This window comes from Castor canadensis, chromosome 10, assembly GCF_047511655.1.
Source record: "Castor canadensis chromosome 10, mCasCan1.hap1v2, whole genome shotgun sequence".
NCBI lineage: Eukaryota > Metazoa > Chordata > Mammalia > Rodentia > Castoridae > Castor > Castor canadensis.
In genome coordinates, this window is record NC_133395.1 from 30,043,359 (window position 1) to 30,070,013 (window position 26,655).

The following is a 26,655-nucleotide window of genomic DNA, read 5'->3' on the forward strand; positions in this document are numbered from 1 at the left end:
GGATTGTGAAAAGCAAAAACATTATCAAAGGATACATACATTTGTGTTTTTACATTTTTCTGAACTAGAATATGTAATTATATTACCAAATTTAAGTGTAAACTTTTTTTAGTGTTACATGAGATTAAGAGACTGAAACACATTGAAAATAAAGAAGGTAAGAATTAAACCTATAGGAGGCTTTAATTAAAATATTCTTACTCATATTTACCGTCATTGCATTTGCACAAATATGACTTGAAATACTTATGTCATAAACCACATTAAGAAACAGTATTTCTAGACTTTTTACCAACAACTACTAATTTGAGCATGAAAAATATAACGAGTTGCAATTTGAAGAATAGCCACTAGATGGTAGTAATTACAAATCCATACTTAGCAAAGTAAATTCTAAAATTACTGCATACCAAAAAAAATATAGCAAGAAATGAAGGTACAAAATATGATTTCATTGTTAAAATACTGGTGAAATATTTGTAAAATATGTCAGTTGTAGAAATGTAATTTTGGTAAAAATTTAGTAAAAGCTGAATCATTTATATATAACATCTATCTTATTATCTATGAATAGATTACAAAGCTATATTATAGTAACTAACCAAAAATAAAGTCATCTAGTATGTCTAAGCTACCCTGCACTTACAACATTTACATTAGAGAAATGTTTGCAACTTTGAAAAATAAAGACTAAAGATACTAGGATTCAGTGAAACATAGAAAGAATGGTATCAGCTAACATTTTTATTCCCGAGAAGCAAGTTCACACTACAAATACTGTAATAAACTTGGTACTCTTTCTTATTAAGATTTCTTAAAAGACATAACCATGAGAGGAATTAATGTTTAAGCTATTCTTTTTTAAAACAAAATATGTGAGGAGTTTGATAGTAATATAAAGGATTACTGGTTAAACAACAAAGATTAAAAACTATACTAATAAACAGCAGCCATTGTAACCAAAGAACCCATTTCCTTTTTATTGTATCTACCATATCTAGCTAAAAATTATAACTTAAACCAATTTAAGATTTAAATACTGCATATACACTAGCAACCTGAATAAGTTTGAAGAGAAAAACCCTGCTGCCTGCCCTCCTCCCACTACCCACCTATGTTCTTTAGTAGATGACATTTAAAAAAGGGAAGCAAGACACCATTTCCAAATGGCAGGAAATGTTGAGCCAACTTCCAGACTGAAAAGTGACAACACATTAACTAGGATTTTCTATTTTTAAAGTTGAATGTGGCACTTTAAATAAGTAAACAATCAGTTTTATCAAAATAAACCTTATGGTTAAAATCAATTAAATCACCATTCTATCTGAGAAATTACGAACACTTGATCATTTAAGCAGATTGAATGAAGAATTAACCACAGTCTAATAATTTTAAAAATAAGTACTAGGTTTCTGCTATATGTTTTAGCAATTTAAAGTTTACTGAGTGTCCTAATATTGTTCAATGAACTCACTACATGCTATTCTCTGTTAGGAACTGAAATAATATACACTATGACACAGTCTCCCTCACAAAGTATAGCTTTCGTGTGTGCCATGCCAGGTAAGCACAGAGCTACATCTTCAGCCCCTCATACTTTAAATCTACTTTGTAAGCCAAAATATTAATATTAATTTAGGAATTTTGCAAGATGTTAAAAAATATTTCTTAGGCTTCTTATTTCTTACTATGTACCATTCCCCCAAATAAGACTTACACTTCTATAACTTTGTGTCTCAAGTGACATTATTCTGGTTGATCAGAATATCCCCTTCCTCAATCTTTCTGGCTTAAGAACACACAAAAGTCTTCTGCCCTCAAAGCAGAATGAACGGTTTTTCACTTTATGTATTTCTTCAGCCTTGAATGGATATCAATATAACAGCATTTCTCTTACAAAATCTTAGTTAAATAATCTTATATACCTTTATATTATCAGCATTTAGTTTAATGGCTATAATGCATACTTTTCCAATTAAGCACTTGAAAATTACAGGATTTATCTTCATTGGTTCACTATCAGGAACACTTTACATTTTAAATGTAGTAGGTATGTGCTAATAATATTTTCTTTTCTCTATTACTTTAAACATACACAAGAAACATATATAAAAAGAATAGTTTGGAAAGATCACTTACTGAAAAACGCCAGCATAAAAATGCCATCATTACCCACTCTAAGCTGGTCTGCATCACTGAAGTCATCTCTTGGTGGACACTCTTCCTCCTGATTCTGTGAAACATGTAATATCAAAACAGCTCACTAGAATAATTATAATTTTATCATCTTAAATTTAAGAGTAAGAACTTCAATAAAGTTCAATGTTCTCAGCTGGGTGTGGTGGTATACACCTGGAATCCCAGCACTTGGGAGACTGAGGCGGGAGAATTGTGAGTTCCATGACAGCCTGAGCTACAGAGCATGCCAGGCCAGCCTGAGCATGACAGCATGAGACCTTGTCTCAAAAAGAAAGACACTAGTGCTCTCAATTTGTTTTATTGACAAAATGAGATGGGTATGATATCAGAGTAAGTACTCAAAAAATAGCAATCATTACTTGTTTATGGGGACACCTGAAAAGAATAACAATAAAGGTAAAAACAAGTTGAATAACATCAAATTCATGAAAATGGTACCAAGAAGATAGATGTGACACTGATCCATTAGTGTCAAACAGAGAAGACATAACTTTCATAATCATTAGTGGAATCTCTGGTGGCAATTTGGCAATAATTCTCAACAACAGAAATGTGTACTCTGCTTTATGTCTACTGTGATGTGAACTGCTCTGCTCTATTTCCTGACCACCATGAGGTGACAGCCTTTGCTATATGCTCCTGCAACCATGATATATGGCAATACCACAGGACCAGAAACATGGAGCCAAATGACCATGGACTGAATCCTCTGAAACCATGATACTGAAAATTGATACGAGAACGTGAGGTTATTGCTGTGACTAAACCTGACCACATGGTTCTTTTGTTTTGCAATATTGGGGTTTGAATTCAGGACCTACACCTTGAGCCACTCTACTAGCCCTTTTTTTGTGAAGGTGTTTTTTCAGAAAGGTTCTCACAAACTATTTACCCAGCCTGGCTTCAAACCATGATCCTCCTGATCTCTGCCTCCTGAGTAGCTAGGATTACAGGCATGAGCCACCAGTTCCCAGTGTGACCATGTGGTTCTTAAGCTTTTGGAACTGTTTTGCAAGAGGAATTTGGAAAAGTTTGGAGAGGTGTGCTAGAGAAGGTCTAGAAAGCTGGAAGCAGAATTTAATTGGCAATTCTGGTAGAAGCTCAGAAAAACAGAAGACAAGAAACTAGGATTTAGACAGCAAAAACTGTGATAATATGGTTTTAGGTAAAAATATACATTGTAAAATGGCTAAACTGAGCAAACTGCATTACCTCACGTACTTATTTTTTGTGGTGAGAACACAAAAATGTATTCTCAGCAATTTTCAGGTACCAGCTGTTTTTTCAAATCTGAATCAGACTCACACACATACTATGTAGAAAGGGGGTGCTGGGACACTGAGGAATGAAGCACTGATAAATTTAAAAGAATTATTTACAAAGACCTAAGTCTCTTTTGTGCAATTCAACTTTGCTTTCTATGAATTTTTCTATAATACCGAAAAGAGCAGAGATCAGAAACCAGTGAAAACAGGAACTTTTCTTCATGGACATGTTCCAATTCAGGTTGGGGAATACTCTTTCTGAAACAAGGTACTAGAAATGGTAACAGTGACAGAATGGAACGGTAACACTTCAGTTTTCTTTCCAAAAGGGATAAAGTCATCTTTATACTTTTTTCAAAGTCAAGACAGCAAGATGTAGTGCTTTCTACTTTCTCTGTATAATTCTATCCTACTGTATGGAAGTTAAGGCAATAGAGGATCCAATGTCTACAGAACAAGCTGAGGAGCTTTGCCACTGTCAATGTCTCTAGGGAGACATCCCTGAGAAAAGGAATTAATCTACCTCACTGAGAGATGAGCATGTGCACCTTCACACATTATGTATTCTAAGCAAGCTATAGTTCACTTCCAGAGAAACTCCCTACTTTATATGGGTCTATCTCTCTTCTCTATGATTCTCCTTCACAACTTCAAAAATCCTTATTAACTGAACTATATTCATGCTACTGTCTTTTAAGAGACTTACTTTCCCCTCAGAGAGGAAAGACATAAAAAAATAATTTGAGGTTTATTTTCTTTACCTAACTTGTAACTGTTACTATATGATATTTAACTCTGTGTGTTAGAGAATAGGACTGGGGGCAAGTATGGAAAGAGTTGTAACATGCTCACTTCTCAGGTGATCTATTCACTGGGCACTGGTCTCATAGTGGCAAGAGAAGAATGCCATACAGGGAAGCACTTCTCTCTCCCTTAACTCCTCATCTAAATTCCAGCTTTCCCAAATGAGGTAATATTTTGTCTTTTTCTGAACAATAATGGAATGAACCTAGGGATCTGAAATGACACAAAGTTTGAAATAAGAAAACAAAACAAAACAAAAAAGGCAAAAAACTCTAGCCCTGCTTACAGTCACACTATATTATAAATAATTTCTTCCTTTTACCTGGCTGCAGATAGCATACATGTATTTTGCTGCCTCTCCACTACTGAGACAGTCACTCCTTTTGAATAAAACACACATATCTCACTGACTATCTCTGACATGTAATGAGGGAGAAAGGGCAGAAGAAATCCTTCACAATCATTCCAAAATTATAGGACAAGACATGTTAAAAGAGAAAAGGAAATTGGCTAAAAAAATTATGAAGCCCTTATAACTTATTTCTCTATGCTTTTTAACTTATCTGGAGTTATTTCACAAACTCATTAAAATGGGTATACTAATACATAAGATATGAACAGAAAAAAAGATGACCTGTGAGTATAGTGAGACCATGAAGCTTAAACTGTATCAGGGGAAAAAAGTAAGGACATGGACAGTGAAGAGGTCAGAGGACGAGAGAGCCAAGTGAAAGATGAATTGTTAGGGAGGTGGTAATCACAGCAAGTGAGTTAGAAGGATAGGAAATTAATACATGACACATCTAAAATAAAAATTTAGTGATGAATGTATTGGTAAAAAACAAGTTCCAAGATGGTACAACTTGAGGTGAGATAGAGAGGAAGATCAGTAGAAAGGAGGAGGTCAAGGAATGGAGGTCAATTTAGCTAGAAAGAGTGCCAACTTCACCAAAACTGACATACACAAGCAGTGGTAGAAAAATATAGGGGGAATTATATACACACTCTAATACACAGAGATCTTTGATATTATACAATAAATTAACAAAAAGCAGTGTTGTCAAAAGAAATGATAAACTTTCTTACTCTCTGAGATGTTTCTGCTGCTGCAGCTGCCATTGCAGCAGCTTTGGCCTTCTCAGCTTCATCATATGTAGGAAGAGAGGTAGCAACACTGTAGGGAGGTGGCACAGGATAAAACTCACTATAAACTTCTGTATCTGAAGAAAAAGAATTATAAGAGAATAGAACAATTAAAAATAATTTAATTTTATAGCCATGAGCATAACTTAATAATTTATAATGGGACACTAAAGACTACCATTGCTATTTTCGTCCTATGTTTTAACCTATTTAACACATAAAATACTATTACCATCATATAACTTACTTTGGTCCTGTATTTATTATAAAGGGAAGACTGATATTATCCTGTAAAGACTGATACAGTAAAAAAGGGCCTCAAGAGATTTTGAAAAGGAGCTTCAGACAAGGGAGGTAAGAATCTCAGAACACATGAGCATCTTCCACATGCTCATTAGTATATACAAAATAATTAGTTTACTTGCCCATTATCTCACAGCCAAATGAAACAGAGACCAAAAAAAAAAAAATACAAAGAATCAATGAAACAAAAAGCTGGTCCTATGAAAAAAAGAGACAAGACTGGCAAATCTGAGTAGAATGAGGAGGGAAAAGACCAAAATTAGTAAAATAAGATGAAAAAGGGGAGATAACAACAAACACCAAGGTAATCCAAGGGAATTATCAGGGACTACTTTGAGAACTGATATTCAAATAAATTAGAAAATCTTGGAAGAAATGGACAAATTTCTAGATACCTATGACCATCCAAAACTGAACCAAGAAGATATTAACCACCTAAACAGAGCTATAATACAAAATGAAATTGAAGCAGCAATAAAGTATCTCCCAAAAAGGAAAAGTACAGGACCTGAGAGATTGTCTGCTGAATTCTATCAGATCTTTAAAGAAAAATACCAACACTCCTTAAACTTTTTCATGAAATAGAAAGGGAAGGAACACTGCCTAACTCGTACCATGAAGCCAGTATTATACTCATCCCAAAACTGGACAAGAACACATTAAAAAAGGAGAACTACAGGCCAATCTCCTTAATGAACACTGATGCAAAAATCCTCAATAAAATAATGGCAAACTGAATCCAAATAATCAGAAAGATCATTTACCATGACCAAGTCGGCTTCACCCAGGGTTGCAGGGATGGTTCGACATACACAAATCAATCATACTTTATGGAGAAAAACTGAAACCATTTCCCCTAAAGTCAGGAATGAGACAAGGGTTTCCACTCTGCCCACTCCCATGCAACACGGTCCTGGAATTTCTAGCCAGAGCAATAAGGCAAGAAGAAGAAATAAAAGGAACAGAAATAGGTAAAGAAGTAGTCAAACTATCCCTATTCACAGATGACATAATATTATACCTTAAAGACCCAAAAAAACTCTACCCAAAAACTCCTAGACACTATAAATAGCTTCAACAAAGTAGCAGGATACAAAATCAACTTACAAAAATCATTAGTCTTTCTATATACCAATAATGAACAAATTGAGAAGAAATCAAATACCCAGAGGAATAAACTTAACAAAGGATGTAAATGACGTCTACAAGAACTACATACAAAACTACTGAAGACAGGGATCGAAGAAGCTATAGATGGTGGAAAGATCTCCCATGTTCAAGGATTGGCAGAATCAACATAGTAAAAATGGCTATACTACCAAAAGCAATCTACATGTTCAACACAATTTCCATCAAAATCCTAATGACATTCATCACAGAGATTAAAAATTTTACCCTAAAGTTCATTTGGAAACACAAAAGACCATGAATAGCCAAGGCAATACTAAGCAAAAAGAGCAATGCTAGAGGTATCACAATATCCAACTTCAAACTATGCTATAGAACCATAGCAATAAAAACAGCATGGTACTAGCACAAAAACAGATATGAAGACCAGTGGAACAGAACAAAGGATCCAGATATGAATCCACACAGCTACACCCACCTAATTTTTGACAAAGGTGTCAAAAACATACAATGGAGAAAAGATAGACTCTTCTGCTGGGAAAGTGGCTATCTGCCTGCAGAAAACAAACTAGAGGCATGCCTGTCACCCTATACTAGTATTAACTCAAAATGGATTAAGGACCTTAATATCAGACCCAAAACCTTCAAGTTAGTAAAGGAAAGAACTCTGGAAGCAATAGGTATAGGCAAGGACTTCCTCAGTAGAACTCAAGTGGCTCAGCAACTAAGAGAAAGGATTGACAAATGGGACTACATGAAATTAAAAAGCCTCTGCACAACAAAAGAAATGGTCTCTAAATTGAAGAGACTGCCCACAGAATGGGAGAAAATCTTTGTTAGCTATACATCACACAAGGGACTGATACCAGAATATAAAGGGAGCTCAAAAAACTAAACTCCCCAAAAATCAATGAACCAATAAAGAAGTGGGCAACTGAACTAAACAGAACTTTTACAAAAGAAGTAGTCCAAATGGCCAAAAAACACATTAAAAAAATTCTCACCATCCCTGGCCATCAAGGAAATGTAAATCAAAACCATACTAAGATTCCACTTCACTGCTGTTAGAATTACTACCATCAAGAACACCCCCAATGAATAAATGTTGGTGAGGATGTGGAAAAAAGTAACCCTGCTGGTAGGAATGTAAGCTAGTACAACCACTATGGAAAATAATATGAAGGCTTCTTTAAAAAACTATACATAGATCTGCCATGTGATCCAGCAATACCATTACTAGGGATATACACAAAGGAATGCAACTCAGATTACCATAAAGGCATCTGCACATCTATGTTTACTGCAGCACTACTCACAATAGCTAAGCTATGGACAAAGTCAAGATGCCCCACTACTGATGAATGGATTAAGAAAACGTGGTATTTATACACAATGGAATTTTACTAAGCCATAAAGAATGAAATTTTGTCATTCACAGGTAAATGGATGGAACTGGAGAACATCATCTTAAGTGAAGTTAGTCAGGCTCAGAAGGCCAAAAATCGCATGTTCTCCCTCATATTCAGATTAAAGACCTAAAACAAATGCAGTAATATTATTGGACATGGGTCACACACTAAGGAGAGACTACACACAGGAGGGATAGGGAAAGGAAAGGAAACTAAAACCTTGAACGTGGTTGACAGACTCATTGTACAGGAGTGAATATAGTAATCTTAAACTGGCAGAGGCCACTATGGGAAGGTGACTAGGAAGAAGTGAAGAGGTATGGCCAGATGAACTAATGTGGGTTATAATACACATATGCATGGTAACAACACAAGAAATCTCTCTGTATAGCTATCTTTATCTCAAACTAGCAAAAATGCTATGTTTCTCTTATTATCTTTTATGTTTGCTCTTCAACAAAACCAAAGAACAAGAGGGTGGAACAGGTTCTGCCCAGAAACTGGGTAGGGTGGAAGGGCAAATAATGTATACACATATAAGTCAATGTGAAAACTATATAATAAAACTTTTTTAAAAATCAGAATTAATAGCCAACATTTATACAATGCTAAACATTTCATGTATCACTTTTTTCTACATTAATTTCAGAACTCTGAGGCTCAAAAAAATTAAGTGACTTGCCCAGTGCTAAACAACCAGTAAATGGCAGACCCACGGAGTTCCAGACTGCAAATACTTTGCTCTGATAATGTATAAGGTGTAATTTTTTTTATGTAGTTGATTTCAACAACTGCTCTAATCTCTTAAGTAAATTAAGAATTCCTTGCTTGAAGACTGGTGGATTTTCGTTCTTTCTCACTATTGTCACTTTTCCTCCCATTCCCAATATCCATGAACTTCTTTAGATTTTCTTTTTATGAAGGATTTCTCTCTTCTAGGTTTTTAAATTATTTTTGAAAGATTACTTCCAGAAAGACATCATAACAGTAAATACATACTGCTTATTTTAAAAATAAAACTGTATCACTTATTTCTAACATAAGTAAAACAAGTAAAGTTATACAGGTCAAACAACTAATTAGACTTACATTAGTATCACTGACACGAAAAAAAGGTGAATTCTAAGTTCTACTATGTTTGACATCACTTTTATACTTCCCTCCATTTTAACTACAATATTTTCATATTGTCTACAGTAGTTTATCATTTTCTCTACCTTTATCAGAATTTCTTGGATTTCCAACATGAAAACACATTTTACTTCAACGATACTTTTCTTAATGTATTTTCAGAAATATATGTTTCTGAATAATTTTTTAATGTTATAAATAAGAGGTTTTTTGCAACTGTTCTCATCAACATGTTACCTTGCTTTTAATCTAATGACAGAAAGTGGTAATGGCAGTATAACTTTCAATGTTATCCATCAGAAGAGTCATAAATTCTTAGAAAACGCTAATCATTGGGACATAAAAACACCACATGCAGTCAACTAAATAGCTTTCTTGTAGTGCTAAGATTATAACAGAAACAAAATCTCAGTTATGAATTTTAAGGCAATAACTCTAAAAACTAGAACAGTGATACATGTTATCCTAGAATATGTAATCGATAAATGTTAATTTTTGAAAATCTTTAATATAAAAAAAATCCCCAGCACTAATACATGAAAGCTGAGGAGCACTAATTGCTATAGTTTTAATTTTCTTATTATCTTCTACCCTGTAAGGCAGTGGTTCTCAAACACAGGATTAAAGTCTGGGAAGCTTAGCTCCAAGACCTCTTTAGAAAGTGTATAATATCAAGGAAATCGCTTAAGCACTATGAAGCTCTACTTTCTCATCCATAAAACTAACATAGGATATAAAAAAGTATTCTAGAGGAATACATTATGAAACATACAAATGCCACATATTATTATTGATGTTGCTCAGATCTAGAAAAACAAGCCACAAAATAACCTAATAGAGAAAACTAGCAAACATCATACTTAGCATATAATAGCATAAATTAAGAAGTTGAAAAAAAATCATATCAATAGTTTTCACTAAAAAGAGACCAAATTCTACAGTTATTCCATTCTTGTGCTCAATTAAAGACATAAGTGAACTTTTAAGCAAGAATTGTAACAAATCAAAAAGACCAGTCTAAATAGTCAACACTATTAAGAGTAACTGGATATCTAGATACCAGGCTCAACTGGTTCTACAGATGAAATTTAACCTTTGAAAATGATATACTGTATTATCAATATTATTCCAAATCATAGAAAAATGAGACACTTCTCAATTTCTTTTGTTATTTAATACCAAAACTACAAAGACAGCACATAAAGTTATAGATTCTATTAATAAGTTGCAAAAACTCTAAGTATTAGAGTTTAGAAATTAGAAAATGACATGACATAATGTAGGGAAGAATCAATTTTTTTAAATATCAAGAGCTGGGTGTGGTGATTCATGCCTGCAATCCCAGTACTCAAGAGGCTAACCAAGGAGAATCAAAGCCAACCTGGGGCACATAGGGCATTTCAGGGCAGCATGGGCAACACATAGCAAGACCCTGTCTCAGAAATTTTTCTTTCAATCTACTAATAACTTACTTCATTATAACAAAAATTAAAGGAGAGAAATCATGTAATTTTATGATTAGGTACCCCAAAAAATGACTTCAGAGGGTTTCTGGCCTATTTCTGGAGCTATTTATTAAAACAGGGACAAGTGTAGAAAGAGAAGGTTTGATGGAAGGAATAAGAGGAAGTATGCAATTGTAGTTTTAAAGTTAGTTAATAATTTCTTTGAAATTGCTCTCATAAAGAAGTAGATACTAATTCCTTGCTTTTTGAAGAAGGACTAAACTCAGACTCATTTCTAACAAACTATAAATATGAAACTTTTGAGGCAATATCATAACAAGTGACACAGTTTCCATCTGGCTTTCTCACAGAATACTTGCTCTTGTAACACAGGCACCATACAGTGAGAAATATACAAAATACTTAGAGAAGTTATTTAGATGTTATTTAGAAATTATCAGACTTGGAGAAATTATAATAGTATACAAAATCACACAATTTTACAAGTCAAATAAAATACAAAATCATAATAGCACACAAAACTCATCATAATGACTAATTTAGCACTGCTAAAAAAATACAAGTTGGGCCAGCAACACAGCTGATTAGTTCTCTAGAATGGTTTGAACAGAGAAGAAAAACAGCAACAATAGGGAATCACTGCTTTGTACTCAAGAATTATGACCTTGTGTATGATGAGATAACACTACATTCTTCCCCTCTAATTACATATACTCCCAGGTTCCCACAAACCCTCATCATCATCACTTTTATGAATATATAACCATATATACATATATATACAGACATATGTGTATATACACATATACATATATATACATTTACATATATTTGCATATGTGTATGTATGCATGCATGCATATACCTGTATGGCTATGTGTATACATGCTTAAAAGCCCATTAGAAGACTTGATAACTACACAAACCATACTGCCAAAAAAAAAAAAAAAAATTACTAGCTGTTTCTTACCTGAAGTTGTAGGTACTTCTACAGTAATACTACTATAAGGTGGAGGAGAAGAGTCAGTTTCAACTACTGGTGAGGAAGGAGTGGCCTCCACAGTCTGGTGTGTTAAGTTTGAAGTGGACGGCTGTTCTACAGCAGCTGATTCTGAATTATCCTCTTCATTATGAAGCTGAAAGAAAGAAAAAAGAATTAATGGAATGCTGTTTATTATTTTTTAACTTAAGCCAGTTTTCAGAGATCATTTCAGGCAAAGGATTACTTTTTGAGCAAACACAAAAGAAAACAGTATTTTAAAAACTGAACAAAATTTTTAAAAGACCTAAAAGTTTAAAATTTTGATAGTTTCTTTATAATAAAGATGAAGTTCAATATTGTTATGAATTTGTATAGAAAGTTTTATAATTCAAAATAGATTTGAACGCACATAAAACTATGATAAATATTAACTGTCTACCATGTATCAATTACTACATTTGTACTGCAAAGGAAAGTAAAATCAAAATACCATCTCTACTACACTTGAATTTATAGTAACTCGAAACGGCAACTAAATTAATGAAATGGAATAACAAGCGTAAGCACTCTAAAAATGTGCAGTACTCTTAAGTAGATCTCCCAAGTATTTAAAAAAAATGCTTATAAAGTAAAATGAGTTCAGTATATTTAGCATTCTAAAAAATGTTCCTCATCATGACTAAGTTATAGAGAGCTCAATGAGTTAGAATAATATGTTGAAATCTTTTTTTCTGGTTGAAATTTTTAGTCATTTATCTAATTTGATCCTCACAACCTTACATAAGGATCCTTACACATCCTTATGATGCTGTTTTTATCCCCAGTGACTAAAAGGACAAAAAAACCCTGAAAATACAGAGACTTAAAAGTAATGTGCAGGGGGAGAGGAAGAGGGTAGGGGGAAAGAGAGGAGGTGGGGGAAGAGGGGAGTAATGACCCAATCATTGTATGCACATATGAGTAAATGAAATTAAAAAAAAGTAATGTGCAAAACATCACAACAGTTTGGAAAGGTAAAGTCAGAAATTAACCCCAAGTAGTGTTGACTACAAATCTTTTACTTTATTTGTAATTTATTAATAAAATGATCATTCTTTAGTACCTCATCAAGGAGGTACCATAATTGATCCTTAAATGTATTTAGAAAAAAAGTCCTTACTAAGATATTTAAGAAACTTTTAAACTGGACCCTCAGTTTGAAAAGAAACTATAAGTTTTCAGTATTAATCAATTTTAATACCTTAAGAAATTCATTGTTAAAAACTCCTCCAAAGAAATTCTGTCACAGAACTACTACAAATACCAAACTGAATGCTGTGATATAGCCATACAAACAAGGATTCTGTATTTTAGAAAGAATAGCATGTAAATTCTTATTCTACCTTTCAGGAACTTTGGTAAACTTACAGATTCTGAATTCACATACAGATTCTGAATGCAGCCCAAATCCTCACAGTGTTATGAAGCACTACTTGTTCAACATCTAGCATAACAACTAGCACAGAAGTCACTTAATAGATCTTAGTCTCTCCTTCTTCCCCTTTACTTAGTATGCTTTATTTTATGAACTCAAAACAGAAATTATGAAGTACTATCAGTGCAATAAAGTCACTAACTTGCCTCAAAAACAAAAAATGTATATGCAAAGTAAAAGGGAGGTTATAAGTACAATGCTGTATGTGCATGTCTTAATAAGTGATCATACTACAAAAACATTTTTGTTAGTTAATAAATGTGGAACTTTTAACAGAACTATCATAAACATACCCAAAATCATTTATTAAGTTATTAAAACACCCCTTTCCACAGACATCACAGCACCAAGGTTTGAATGATAAAATTAATTCACAGACTGAATTCTAAATTCAAATAATGAGAACATGAATTCTGTACCCACTTTACATTTCCTTGTAGCACTTTTCCAAGGAGACACTAAAGGACTGCCTGCTGAGGGCAGCAGTTCAAAGCACCACCCGTGCTGTCCATCATATTCTAGTCAGGAGGATCTGCCTAAGCTAGTCACCTTTAACTTATTAGACTTTCAGACCAAAAAATGTTAGATGGGCAAGATAAGACAAACGTAAATATAGGTATTTACCTGGCAGTTTCAACTAAACAACTAAGTAACAGTGAAGGTATCAAAAAGAGAAAAGTTACTTTTTCACATCAAGCATTAAAGATCAAGTGTAGATACAATGAACATTACAAAGAAAAAAATCATCTGTAACAAAATAACTCCTCTCCAATTCTACTCTTATGTTATAAAATCCTCATATCAAATACAGTACATAAATGTGCTCCCCACAATGACCAAGTCAGTTTTGACACCTGCCAAGGTTTACTTAAGTAACAACAGGCATTTTTTACATATGGCTCAGGAACAAAGCTTTGGAACATATGAAACATAGTCTAATTTATTCCAAATGCCCTGCTTAACGCCTACAGCTTTATTTTTACAAGATTATGATATACAGTAAACATTTGATATGCATCAATGGTAAAACCTAATAACTCAGTCAACGAGTTTATTCACTGTAGCAAGTAACTTCCAATTTACTTTGAATGCAACATTGTAATTTTACGTCTTTGCAAGCAATTAAAGTGCTTCTATAAATCAGCCTACTGTGATAGCCTTTTAAATATATCCATACAAGGTCTCAAATCAAATTACATGTTTATCAAACTATAAAATGCCATTTGGGAATAATTACACTTAATTATGCTGCCCAGTGATTCTGTTTTACATTGTTTAAAAATTATCAAACAACAAAAACAGGAACAGAGGAGTGGGGAATCAACTTATATGTAATGCTGCTTTAGACTCTGTACTTACCAACATTTCACCTCAAAAACTATCATTCTACTTCTTTCTACTATCAACCTCCAGACAGCATGCATAGCACATGAAAACTAAAATTTGTCTTGAATATACAGACAAATGTGAAAAATTACATACTAAGTGAAATTATTTTTTTTTTGTCTAAAGGAAAAAGATGACAAGAGAGTCACCTTAATATCTGTAGCTCTCTCTACAAATTTACTATTCTAACTGGCCTGTCTTCTATACATAATATAGCCCTTAAATCTATCTAAAAGTGATAAAATATTAATGTAGTATCTGGAAGCTTTGCTTTTGAGAAGCCAGAGACTTAAATGAATATTTCCTGAAGAGTCATGACAGATTTGTTCAGCATGGCCTTTTTCCCCCCAACTTGTCTTCTCATTTCCTTTCTTTTCTGTTTTAATTTGGGCCCAGTTTTTTTTTGTTTTTTTTTTTACTATATAAGGAAAACTATGATTTTGTTGAAGAAAAAAATACCATTTTAAAACTATAAAAAAAGTATCTATAGAGCAGATATATATTTTGCATACTGTACTTGGTATCAGAGGACAGAACCAGAAATAAGGGCTAGTAGGTGCAACAAGATAAATTTTAATTCAATTTAAAAAAAATTATTATAGCTATCCATGTACTACCCTTTCTGTATGGCAAAAAGTAGTTTGGAGGGTGATCTGGTAAGGCTGTTTAATAACTAACCATACATGTTATTCCCAGGACACTTACACTTCACACCTGTTGTTCCAGGGGAATCCAGGTTAGCATTTTTCCCACCCCTTTCACTCTCAAAAGTGTTCAAATAGTCAATCTACATATAATGGAATTTTAGATTTCCCAAGGGTAACAGAATAGACTAGAAAGATTTTTCTTCCAACTCTTAAGATCTGCTAATAAAAAAACGCTGTTCTATGTTGCCTTATTTAACACCTGATCTAGAGAAGAAAACAGATTAGGGTTGCAATAAAATCAAAGAACAGAGTTAAGCTACTCATCTGTTACACAAGATGTTAGAGAACACAGGTGCTAAGAGATCTCCACAGACAGCCCAACTGTCTAAACCAACATTTCAAATAAAGGTTCCCACTAAACGATGCTGCTTGGCAAATGGAGCTAGATTTTCCACCAGTTAAAACTGAATTGCAGCAGTTTTTCTCATATGTACACATCATAAGCAAAAACAAAGCAGGATTTTCTCAAAATGGGTTTCTTTTCCAAATGTTTTCCCCACTAAACCTCTATACAATTTTCTGCTAGTAAGAACCAGTATATGTTGAAGCAAAATACAATAGGAAACAAATTTATAAGCAGCAAATGAATATTAATGAAAAACTGCAAATTAGCAAACCATACCCAATTCTCAACTTCTGGTTTTAAACGTGTACTGAAGTGTGACGTGATTTTTATATTTCATAATACAATGCAGGCATACTTTCTGTTAGTAAAACCTTTTCTTGTTGGTTCTCAAAGAGTACCATGAGCTTCCAGATGCTCCATCACCTGAACACATTTGCCCAATTGCTTAAAACCAAAGGTCACTAGATAATTTTAGCAAGACAAAACTAATCTGTCTTTTGTTTTTTTCAAGAGGTTTTGGTTTCACCTTAAAACTGCTATTGTCTTCTCACACTAAAATAAAAAAGTGTAAAAGCATAAATTCAGTGCAACTGGATTTTAAAATAATAAAGAGATACGATTTATGTAATACATAGGAGCAATAAAAATTTCTAAGCAGATATACAAAGAAACAGCGGTAAGCTGGAAGAGGAGAGACTTCATTCTTCACTATTTGAGTTTTACCCTACACATAAATTAAGATAAACTTTTAATAAAGCCAAAATGCAATGAAATGAAACCTCTAACATCTGTTTGGGCATGTCTCAGAAGCAAAAATGTTAAGGTATACACTATGACCTACAATAAAAGCTTTCTCCAACATAAAAAATGGCATGGTCTCAATCATTACAACAGCTCCCTAGGCTTATCTACATGTAATTTTTGTTGAAAATAATATAATCTGGAGTTGAACCCAAACAAAAACAAATCTAAACAATGCAAATAAAAAACAGTATCTGTCTTTTTAAGAAAATGTAAGGGAAGAGATTTTTAATGGGACAATGAAGTGATTAAAGAACTGAAAATCAAATTTATATTGCCAGACTGACTTTTTCTGAGCTTCAGATCTATGTATCCACTCATTGGCCCATTTTTAAAAGTGATGTTGAACAATCAAAAAAGGGAAGGGGGTGCAGCTCTGGGCTTGTGTTCAGTTTTTTTTATTCCCTCTCTCAGTGCCCAGCTAATTCTACAAATTGTTCAGATCTCAACTTAAAATCAAGTTCTCGGGAACACCTTTGTAGTTTCTCAAAAGTAGGGTTCTGTGATATAGTATTAATTTTAATTCTGTTCTCCATAGCACTTATCACAATAGTATTTTATTTATATAATCATTCATTCACAATCTGTTCACAGCTAAAGTAAAGAGATTTGCAAAAGTGGAGGTTATGTCTGTCTTGTTGAACTTGAAGAAAATAAAAGTAAGCCCTCCAAAGTACTCCAATTCAACTTCGGTTAAAATTAAAAGAAAATACAATGTAGGTCACCAGTCAGTAACAGCACAAGAAGGAAAGCCTTGAGAGAGAATAACCTTGTTAATCCAAGTTCTACTTTGAAGTCTCTCACAGCTAATTATTCCCTTCATGTAAGTTAAAGGGAGGGAGAAAGGTGGGGAATATTTACATCTCAAAGACCTCTAAAGAACAAAGAAAGCAAATAGTTCCTGTAAAGGGCTTATATAAATGTCTACTTTCAAAAGAATTACACCTCTGGTTAAGTTCCTTTTCATGTGGTAAAACTGCAACATAAACATCCTAGCTCTCAAGAGTCCCTCCTTGATTCCAAGGTGCTCTATATGGCACACTCATTAACTGTGTTCAGTCCTTTAATTAAATGACACATGCTTCTAAATATTAGAATATATCAATAATAAGTCTGTAATTCTAGTTAGGAGGGGAACATAAGAAAAGGTAGAATACAGGATGAATACAATCAAAGCATTACTCATGTATGTGGAAATGTTAACAGTGAAAGCCATTAATATGTACAATTAGTATATATTAATGATTATATTTAAAAAAAACCTCTAGCTTACACAGATCTTACCCAAGAAAACATGTATTTACAAATCTGTCCTACAACTACTCCTCTTTATCAAACTGGTTAATAAGATCTTAGAGCAGATTATTAGCAGGTTATTGGGTGGGAAGGGGAGAAAAAAGAAAAACAGTTGAGTGTGCCAGGTTAGAACTGTCTCAACACCTTCTTTCAGCTAAGGTTGTCTATCTTAGGACACTACTCCCTGCTGGCATATATCTTCTCAAACTCTCCTGCTAAACTATCAGTCTAGTCATACCAATTTACCATGAAAAGACAATATATATCATAATGTCTATATATTTCATGGGAAGATGTTCACAGCCTCACTTTAAATATATGATGGACATAAGACATGTTTTAATTTACTTTTTTTTTTTTTTTTGCCTGTTTTGAAACAAGGTCTCAAATCATATGTAGCCTAGGCTGGTCATGAACTCAGTATATAGCCCATGCTGGCCTGTATCCTCCCGCCTCAGCTTCAAAGTGCTAGAATTCCAGACATGTGCCACCATGCTTGGCTTTTAAAAGATGAAATTTTTAAAAATGTGATCACTTATTTGGGTTTGTATCTCCAAGTACAATATTCTATTTCACCAAAGCGAGGTTTTTTTGGATATATTCATTAGTGGCTTAGCTATCTCCCTAAAAGCCTTCCCATCTCTCCCATCTCTCTTCCACGACAAATCCCCAGAACCTTGGGTGGGTGGAATGGGCCCTGACTATCAACATCAGTCAGGACACTCCTCTGGCACAACTAACTCCCATCAACCTGCATAGCCCTCCTTCTGGGCAGGGTACCTGGGTCAAAGATATATGCTAAAATAACTTATGATATTTCAACTAGAAGATATTCAAAACTGTATAACGATGGACAAAAAGAAGGGAGCTGGAGCTGGTGAAATGGCTCAAGTGGTAGAGCACCTGCCTAGCAAGCACGAGGCTGAGTTCAATCCCCAGTATCACCAGAAAAACAAAATTAAAAAAAAAACAAAACAAAGGGAGGCTACAACAGTGATGTTACCCTCTTCTTCAACACAGCTAAGGAAACACCTAGGCACATTTTAGTATTCATATAAATTAACAAAGCTGACTAATTTCTAAGCCAAATTTGCATTTCATCAAATTATGTTCATTAGAAGTAATGAAATAGGGCAACCTTAGTTTTTAAGATTTCCTTCCTTAACTGGCTTGGAGACCAGGTGGAAAAGCTATTCTGAAGCATTTTTAAAAACCAGAAGAAATTTTAAATGACAATGTTTGAATATATAAAACTATTTAAATCCCAAGTTTTCAAAATATTCCAATACTGATTTTTACAAATCAACATATTTGTAACACAGGCATCAATAATATAATAAAAACCACAGCAATATGTAATGTTAACAGCAGCTTGTAATAACAGGTTTTATTCCTTTCGTGTTCTCTTAATCAAATTTTAAATAAGAACATTTTGACAGATCATCCAGAAAGTTTCCAGTTTGCATGAACCAAAAAGTCAGCAAAAGTTTAAAAATAAAATTGCCTAAGAGAATACTTTGTAATAAAGGACTGCAATATCAAACCTTAAAGCATAGTAAAGTGTCAATATAGCTATGACTGGACTTAGAACAAGTCCTTTTAGCAAGAAAATAAGAGCTAGTAAATTCTAATTCCAACTGTTTCCTTCCAGGAAACATCCACTTGCAAGTTTATGCCACTTCATGATGGTCTAGGGGTTCAGTCCTTCTTCGCAGATCATAAGCCTCTGAAATTTAAGGAGCATACTTCATTCAGCTTGGTATTCCCTAAAATGTTTAACAGAGTTTAGGGCATAGAGTAGGTTTCACATTAAATATACAGTCTTCACCGTTTACAAAAGCAATAAAATGAGTATCTCAAGATCAAGCACTACACCTCATAGATGTATGATTCCCACAGCACTTTGCCTAGAGTAGAAACTTGGAATGTTTATTCACCTGTTGTGAGGCAATCACCATAACTTAGTAAGTTAAGTGTCTTCCCAAAATTTACTAAATTAAAATGTTTCCATAAGCCACAGATCACTGAATATATATCCCACTAAACAAGAAATATACTCCAACCCTGTATCACCCAAGTCTTTAAAATAATTACATTAGAGATGACCATGATTACCACACCTAGACTAAATATGGAACAGTAAAGAGTCAAAAAAAAAAAAAAAGAAAAAGAAAAAAATCACAAGGCAATTGCCCTCTTCCACCACAAAACCCAAGAATAGGCTAAGACCCCTGGCAGTCTTCACACACTGATGAAGAATCACCAGAGTCTCACAGCATAGCACAATAACAAATAAAGACAGCACTTTTACTCATTAAAAACTGTAATATTAAAGGACAGAGATACAAGAACCTAAAGTAGCAAATGTTTTTATACAAATTAGGATAATTTAAGGTGAGGAAGAGAAAGAGAAGACATGGAATGTATGGCTTTAGGTTCTCTTTCTTAAAAAAAAAAAAAAGCATTCAAGATCTAAAGCAAACAGTAAGATGCTAATATCTAAAATCTCCATGGTGGAGATACTATCTTTTACATTATTTTGTGTACTTTTTTTATGCTTGAAATGTTTCATACTCTTAATGTTTCAATTTTAAAAAAATCACCCAGTCAAGTTGTCTTTCAGGGATAGTCAAAAGAGAGGCATTTGCAATTATCAAAGAAGTTGGGAACAGTTAGTATCCTTGTGTCCTTAAAATAAACTACTCCGTCCACAATAAAGCAAGGGGGAGGGAGCGGGGGGGGGCGGGGGGGGGGGAGGGGGGAGGGGGGCAGTCAAAACAAAAAGCAAAGAAACAGAAAAGCCACAGGTAAAGATACAGGGCAAACACTAAATCCATTTAAGCATAGAATCAAGACTAAATATAGAGCTAAAGACTTAGTAACTTCTGATAAACAGAAAGCAAATACTTGATTCTTTGAAAAAGTACAAGTATAAATAACAAAGTAACAGAACTAGTAAAAACAAGATAGGAGAGAAAATATTAGTATCACTTGCTTTCACAGGAGAGATTTAATTTATAATATCTAAAATTCAAACATGCAGTTTTAAAAAATTATTCTAATTTCTTTTATTGATTCTTATAAACTTTTAATTTTAGTGAAATCTTATACAACTTAAGAGTTCTGTGGTGAAGAAACCTTTACCTAGAGTTCAGTAGTTCTTTAAAGTTTTTTTCCCTTGCTGTTAAATTCAAACAAGAACATACTGCATGTTTTTATTTTTAATAGCATTGTCACATTCCTAACTAAATTGCTCCTGTCTACCTGTAAAAAAGCACGAATGAGATGAGGTTCATCAAATGTTAACAGAGGTTATTTCTGGCTGATAAGATTTGGATACCTAGATTGCTTGTATCTTTGTACTTACAACTGCCTATATTTTAAAAAATAATTATATGTTACTCCTATAAAAACAAAAAAGATTACCAAGATATTCACACACGTCAGCCTAAGAATTTCTATGTTAAGACTATGCCCTACAGAATTAATTAAACTTAAAATTTCTTTACAAACCTATTCATGTCATAATAAAAGAAAACCCTATTCAACCAAAATAGAACATACTATAACAATATAATACAGTCATTTATAACAGTATTTTGGAAAAGTACTTAACAACCTAAAGAAATTCTCATAATAAGGTATAAAAGTAATAAAGTTTTGTGTGCATAGAGGGCGGGGAACAAAGATATGTTTATCATAGTTACTTCAATTCTATATAAGACAAAAGACTAGTAGTTTCAAAATGACTATTAGCAGAGAAAATAAGTAACATGGGTGCTTGCAAGTTTTGTATTTTTTCTTTTCTTCTAATTCTTTTTGTTGCTGTTGTTTCTCTTCTGTATTTTTCTGAAGCTTTCTAGGGATAAAAGTAAGGAACATTCTTTTTTGATTTTAATGTAGGACAGAATGTAACACGTTAAAGGGATTTCCATCTGTGCTTAAAGGAATAAATTTCTATAGGTTGAAAAACTGGTATATCTGGGGCTTGGGATGTCAAGCAGTATTAGAGTACTTGCATAGCATGTGTGTATGTGTGAAGCCCTGGGTTCAATCCCCACCACCACACAAACACACAAAAAAGTAAAACAAACAATCCCAGGTTGCACTTAAACTCACATTTGTGAAATTTTCAATGATACTAAATAAACTTACGCCAACTCTACATCCATTCAATAACCTTTTATAATCATTATCACCTTCACAAGGAAATAAAATCAGGTACCTAAATCCACACATGCTGTTTGTTGTTTCTCTCAACCATTTAACAGTACTAAATACACATAATGTAACATCAGCATGTATCCATTTTAAGTATAATAACTTTCTAATGAAGCTCATTTGGAGGTCACCAGGATTCATGTGGGTTTTCTGTCTCTCTCTTACAACTACATAGATTGTTATTTATGGTGCCATTTTGCCATAGCTATATTATATTCATAACATGATACATTCATCTACATAAGCCAAGAAGCCCTGGGCCTAGTGGTATGTACCTGTAATTCCAGCTGCCAGGGAAACTGAGGTGAGAAGACTGCAAACTGGAGGCCAGCCTGGACAACTTCCTTTCTCAAACAAAAAAAAAGGCCTTCATTTTTTTCTGTTTTCATAATATGGTAACACACTAATCTATCCCTTAGAATTTAGAACTTGGATTGTAAGGATGACAAGCTAACACTGTACACATCATCAATATTCTAACTACTTTATTCAACAACCCAACTGATAAAAATTTCTAGCAAATGTCCCACAAACAATTCTGTGAGAAAATGTTAAGTACCAGCACAGTAGCAGCAGCTATTGAGTTGGTCAGTTTTTTTCACTGTTGCCCTATGTATCAATGTAAACAGTGCTTCTTTATTCCAAACTAAATTCTAGAAATCAGATATTTTCACCTTATCTAAATGCTATATGGTAAGAAAGTGACAAAATGAGAGTGATGTGTTACAAGGACACAGAAACAGACAGAAGAGGCTCCCGCTGGCCAAATTTGGGGTGATCTGAGCATCAAATCAAATTATAACTCACAGAATAAAATGTGAATCTGTGAATTCAATATGACATAAATCAATAAATAATTTGGGAGGATGGAATGGCTGTTCCTTACAGAATTCCAATTAATACATGTAAACAAATGGTGGAATCAGGAAATAGCCATTTGACAACCAGTAGTTAGAAACTATTTCAGGAAAGAATAGCCAAAATAACTCTAAAACCAGTAGGTAAAAGTATTTTAAAAAAAAACAAAACAAAAAACAGAACATTTGTGGTTTATGCTAAAATAGAACTGACCTGAACCTTTCCAAAACATTGTCAGGAAAGACAAAATGACTGGAAATGGATCCAGATAAAAACAGAGTAGGAGACGATAACAAAGCATAATGTCTAACCATACATTAGATCTCAATTCAAAAAGTCAAAAGCTTTTTTCTTAGCACAGTGGAAAACTGGTGAAATGTTTATAGATTATAGTACTGTGTTAATGTTTTGCATTTTGATAATTACACCGTACTTATGTTACGAGAATTGGGTTGTTTTTAAAAAGTACGTATTGAAATATTTAGATGCAAAGAGACATCACATCTTCCATTAACTTTCAATACTCAGGAGAAAATATGCATATGTGTGTATATACATACATATAAAGAAAATATCACCAAGCAAATGTAGCAAAATGTTATCGCTTGGGGAAAATTAGGGGAGAGTACACAGGAACTGTAGAGTATTGTACCACACATTTCTCTAAAATTATCTTAAAGTTAAAAGACAGTAAGAAAAAAGGATACGGTATGCAAAAGCAAATAATATTAATTTAAAATTCTAAGATTCAGTTCCTACCAATTTCCACTCTATCTTTAGAAACCCTAAGTAATCGTTAACTCCTCTATACTCCATACCCACTTTAAAAAATAGTCTTTCCAGATTTAATGGAATCTAGTATTTCCTGGATGGCACTGTATCCCGCAAAGCTCTTTCAAATAGAAATGTTATTCCTCTCATCCCTCCCCCTCACCTGGGAACAAAACAAGGAAAATTATTTAGGATATTGTAACTATAGATACAAAACTGCTGTTCAAGTTTCCTCTATCCATCCAGACTGCCAGACCCTCTCTTATCCTGTCCTTATCAGTATTAGTCACAAGAATCCAAATTACTCCCAGTAAAAAAAATACTTACAAGCCAGCTCCTCATCCCAATATCATCTCCTTAACCTTAAATCCTACTTTAATACAAGACAGCTAAACCATTTTGACACACAGCTACAAAACAGAAAGTAATAGTATTTGGAGTTAAGTATCCAGTTCTCTATTTCCCTGATTGGGGCCCTGACGTGGACATCATTTAGGAGTGCTTCTTCTCAATAAATGCTAAATTTATACATCTTGGTTTCTAATCACAACTTCTAGGCCTTCACTTTCACTTCTACTGAGTCTCTTCTCTGGGCTATTTACTGCCTCCTGGATTTACTTTCTATCATATGTAGCCTGAACAATAAAATGAAAAACCTGTATAACATTCCCCACACCACCAATTCCCTTGTCCTCTCATCCTCAGCCACAGCTATCCCACCAAGACCCAATCTGGGATGATTCAATTGCCTTTTGGTGGAAAGAGAAAAACAAATCAGACAACTGTGTAGACTTATGTCAAAGGAATTTAGTTGCCAATATGAGCAGGTATTCCTCAATTAGTTGTCACCATGGAAAGTGTTTCAACTCCACCGTTCTCCTTTCCTGTCTTCCAAACACATAAATTGTAGTCAAAATCTTTGCTTTCTACTTCACAGAGGAAAAAAAGTTTTCAAGAAAAAAAAAAAAAATCCTTCAACTCCTCTCCCCTGTAGCTCTAAGCTTAGCATTATAGCATCCATCCTAACTCATATTCTTCATTTTTGAATGCCAAATATACAGAAAAGATCCTGCTTCCCAAAGGTTTTTTTCCTTTAAATTAGATTTCCTTTTCAACAGTGGTAACTTCTTTCTTTTTATCCACATGTATATTTTATTCACACAACACTTTAAAAAGAAAAAATCCCCCCTACCTAAAAATATTTTCCTGCTTTTTGAACTATGTCTCTCCCTTCTTTCCTTCAAACATTGTAAGAAGCAAATAAATTAAATTAAAAGATATCTATTGTCATTCTCTGCACTTCCAAGTCTCATGTCCTCCCTAATGCATATGGCTTTCACTCAAACATCTTGTGCTAAGAATGATGACCTTCTGATTGCTAAACGCAAAAGCTTATTTCCAGTCTTCAGCCTAGTTAAGATTGCCAATATATTCAATACACTTCTCTGAACCTCTAATCAGGCTTTTTCTAGCTTCCATATTATGATTCCTTTCTGGTTTTCACCCTACCTTTAACTATTTGTGGTTTGTGGGGGAGGGGTTTTTTTGTTTGTTTGGTTTTGGTAGAGGTCCTTATTCTACTCTGCCAACTGTAGACAGCAAAAACTGAATTCAGAGCAAAGGGTGGTGTCTGACACATAGGACTGGTTGAAGCAAGATAGAACGTAATTGGTTTGGTTTAGTTTTATTTCTAAGGTCATTAAAGCAACTAAACCCTTGTAATATTGTTAAAGCTACTGTTACTAGAATTCATTTGTCATTTAAAAACTAGCATAATGTATTGTCTTATTTGATTTCATGTTCTTTTAGATCATAAGGTAGCTAATAAATGAGGAAGTTAAAAAAGAACATGATTTGGTGCCAGGAGATCTAAGTTTAAGATACAGACCTCCTACTAGCCGAATAACTCTGTGTTATTTGCCTCTTTGAGACTGGTTTTCTTTCTATGACTCATGTATTTTCAGTCAGCAAGCCAATTAGTAGCCAATCAGTCACTCAACATCTAGTATGTTCCTGGTCTAGGGTGCAGGAAATGTGTACAAATCCCATCTCATCAACACCTAGAACTTGTAGCTTCTAATACAGTATGGTGCTGCACCCAGAAGACTAAAGGAAAATAAGGAGTGAGCATATTCAATCATAGGTTTAAGCAGGGAGCTAAGACCAACAAGGAACAGGCTTGAAACACCAACTTCTCTCATAGAAAGTTTCATTCTTCCCTCCACAAACACACAGAAGCTAAGAACAGAATCCTCAAGCAAAACTAAATAGACTGACATCAATTACTAAGACAAACTGTTGATGATTCACCCAGGAAGCAGCAAATGCCAAGACAACAACACAAACAATAATTAAAAGGATGATCCATCAAAGTGCTACATGTACATGCCAAAACATAAACTCTCAAAAACTGGCCTGTAAGTCTGAACACATAAACTAAGTTCAGTCTCAGAAAACAAACCCATGAACATACCGGTACTTACAAAGTGTGTAACAAATGTACCACTTGGGTGGGGGATGTTGATAATACATTTGTTACAACTGATAAACCTACAGTAATATATTACTATCACTCAAAGTCCACAGTTTACATTACAGTTCACTGTTGGTGTTAATTCTATGGCTTCTGACAAATGTATGTTATCTCTCTACCCTCACAGTATCAGACAGAGCAGTTTCACTACCCTAAAACTCCTCTGTGCTCCACCTAGTCATCCCTCCTTCCCACTAATGCATAGCAACCACTGATCTTTTTTTACTGTATCCATAGTTTTGCTTTTGCAAAATGTTAATATAGTTGGAATCATAGTATATAGATTTGTCAAACTGGATTCCTTCACTTAATAACATGCATTTACATTTTCTCCATGTCTTTCTAAGTCTGGATAGCCCATTTATTTCTAGTTCTGAATTATATTCTGTCTGGATGTACAACAGTTATTTATTCATCTACTAAAGGATGTCT

General features: G+C 33.8%; 1 protein-coding gene across 1 annotated transcript in view; it reads right to left on the reverse strand.

The window, feature by feature from the left end:
* Positions 1-26,655, reverse strand: part of Ndfip2 (Nedd4 family interacting protein 2) — a 60,561-nt gene that overhangs the window by 13,753 nt on the left and 20,153 nt on the right. Inside the window, 3 exon segments of the mRNA XM_020186279.2 lie at positions 2,140-2,233; positions 5,355-5,488; positions 11,819-11,984. Coding sequence (XP_020041868.2) covers positions 2,140-2,233; positions 5,355-5,488; positions 11,819-11,984 — 394 coding nt within the window.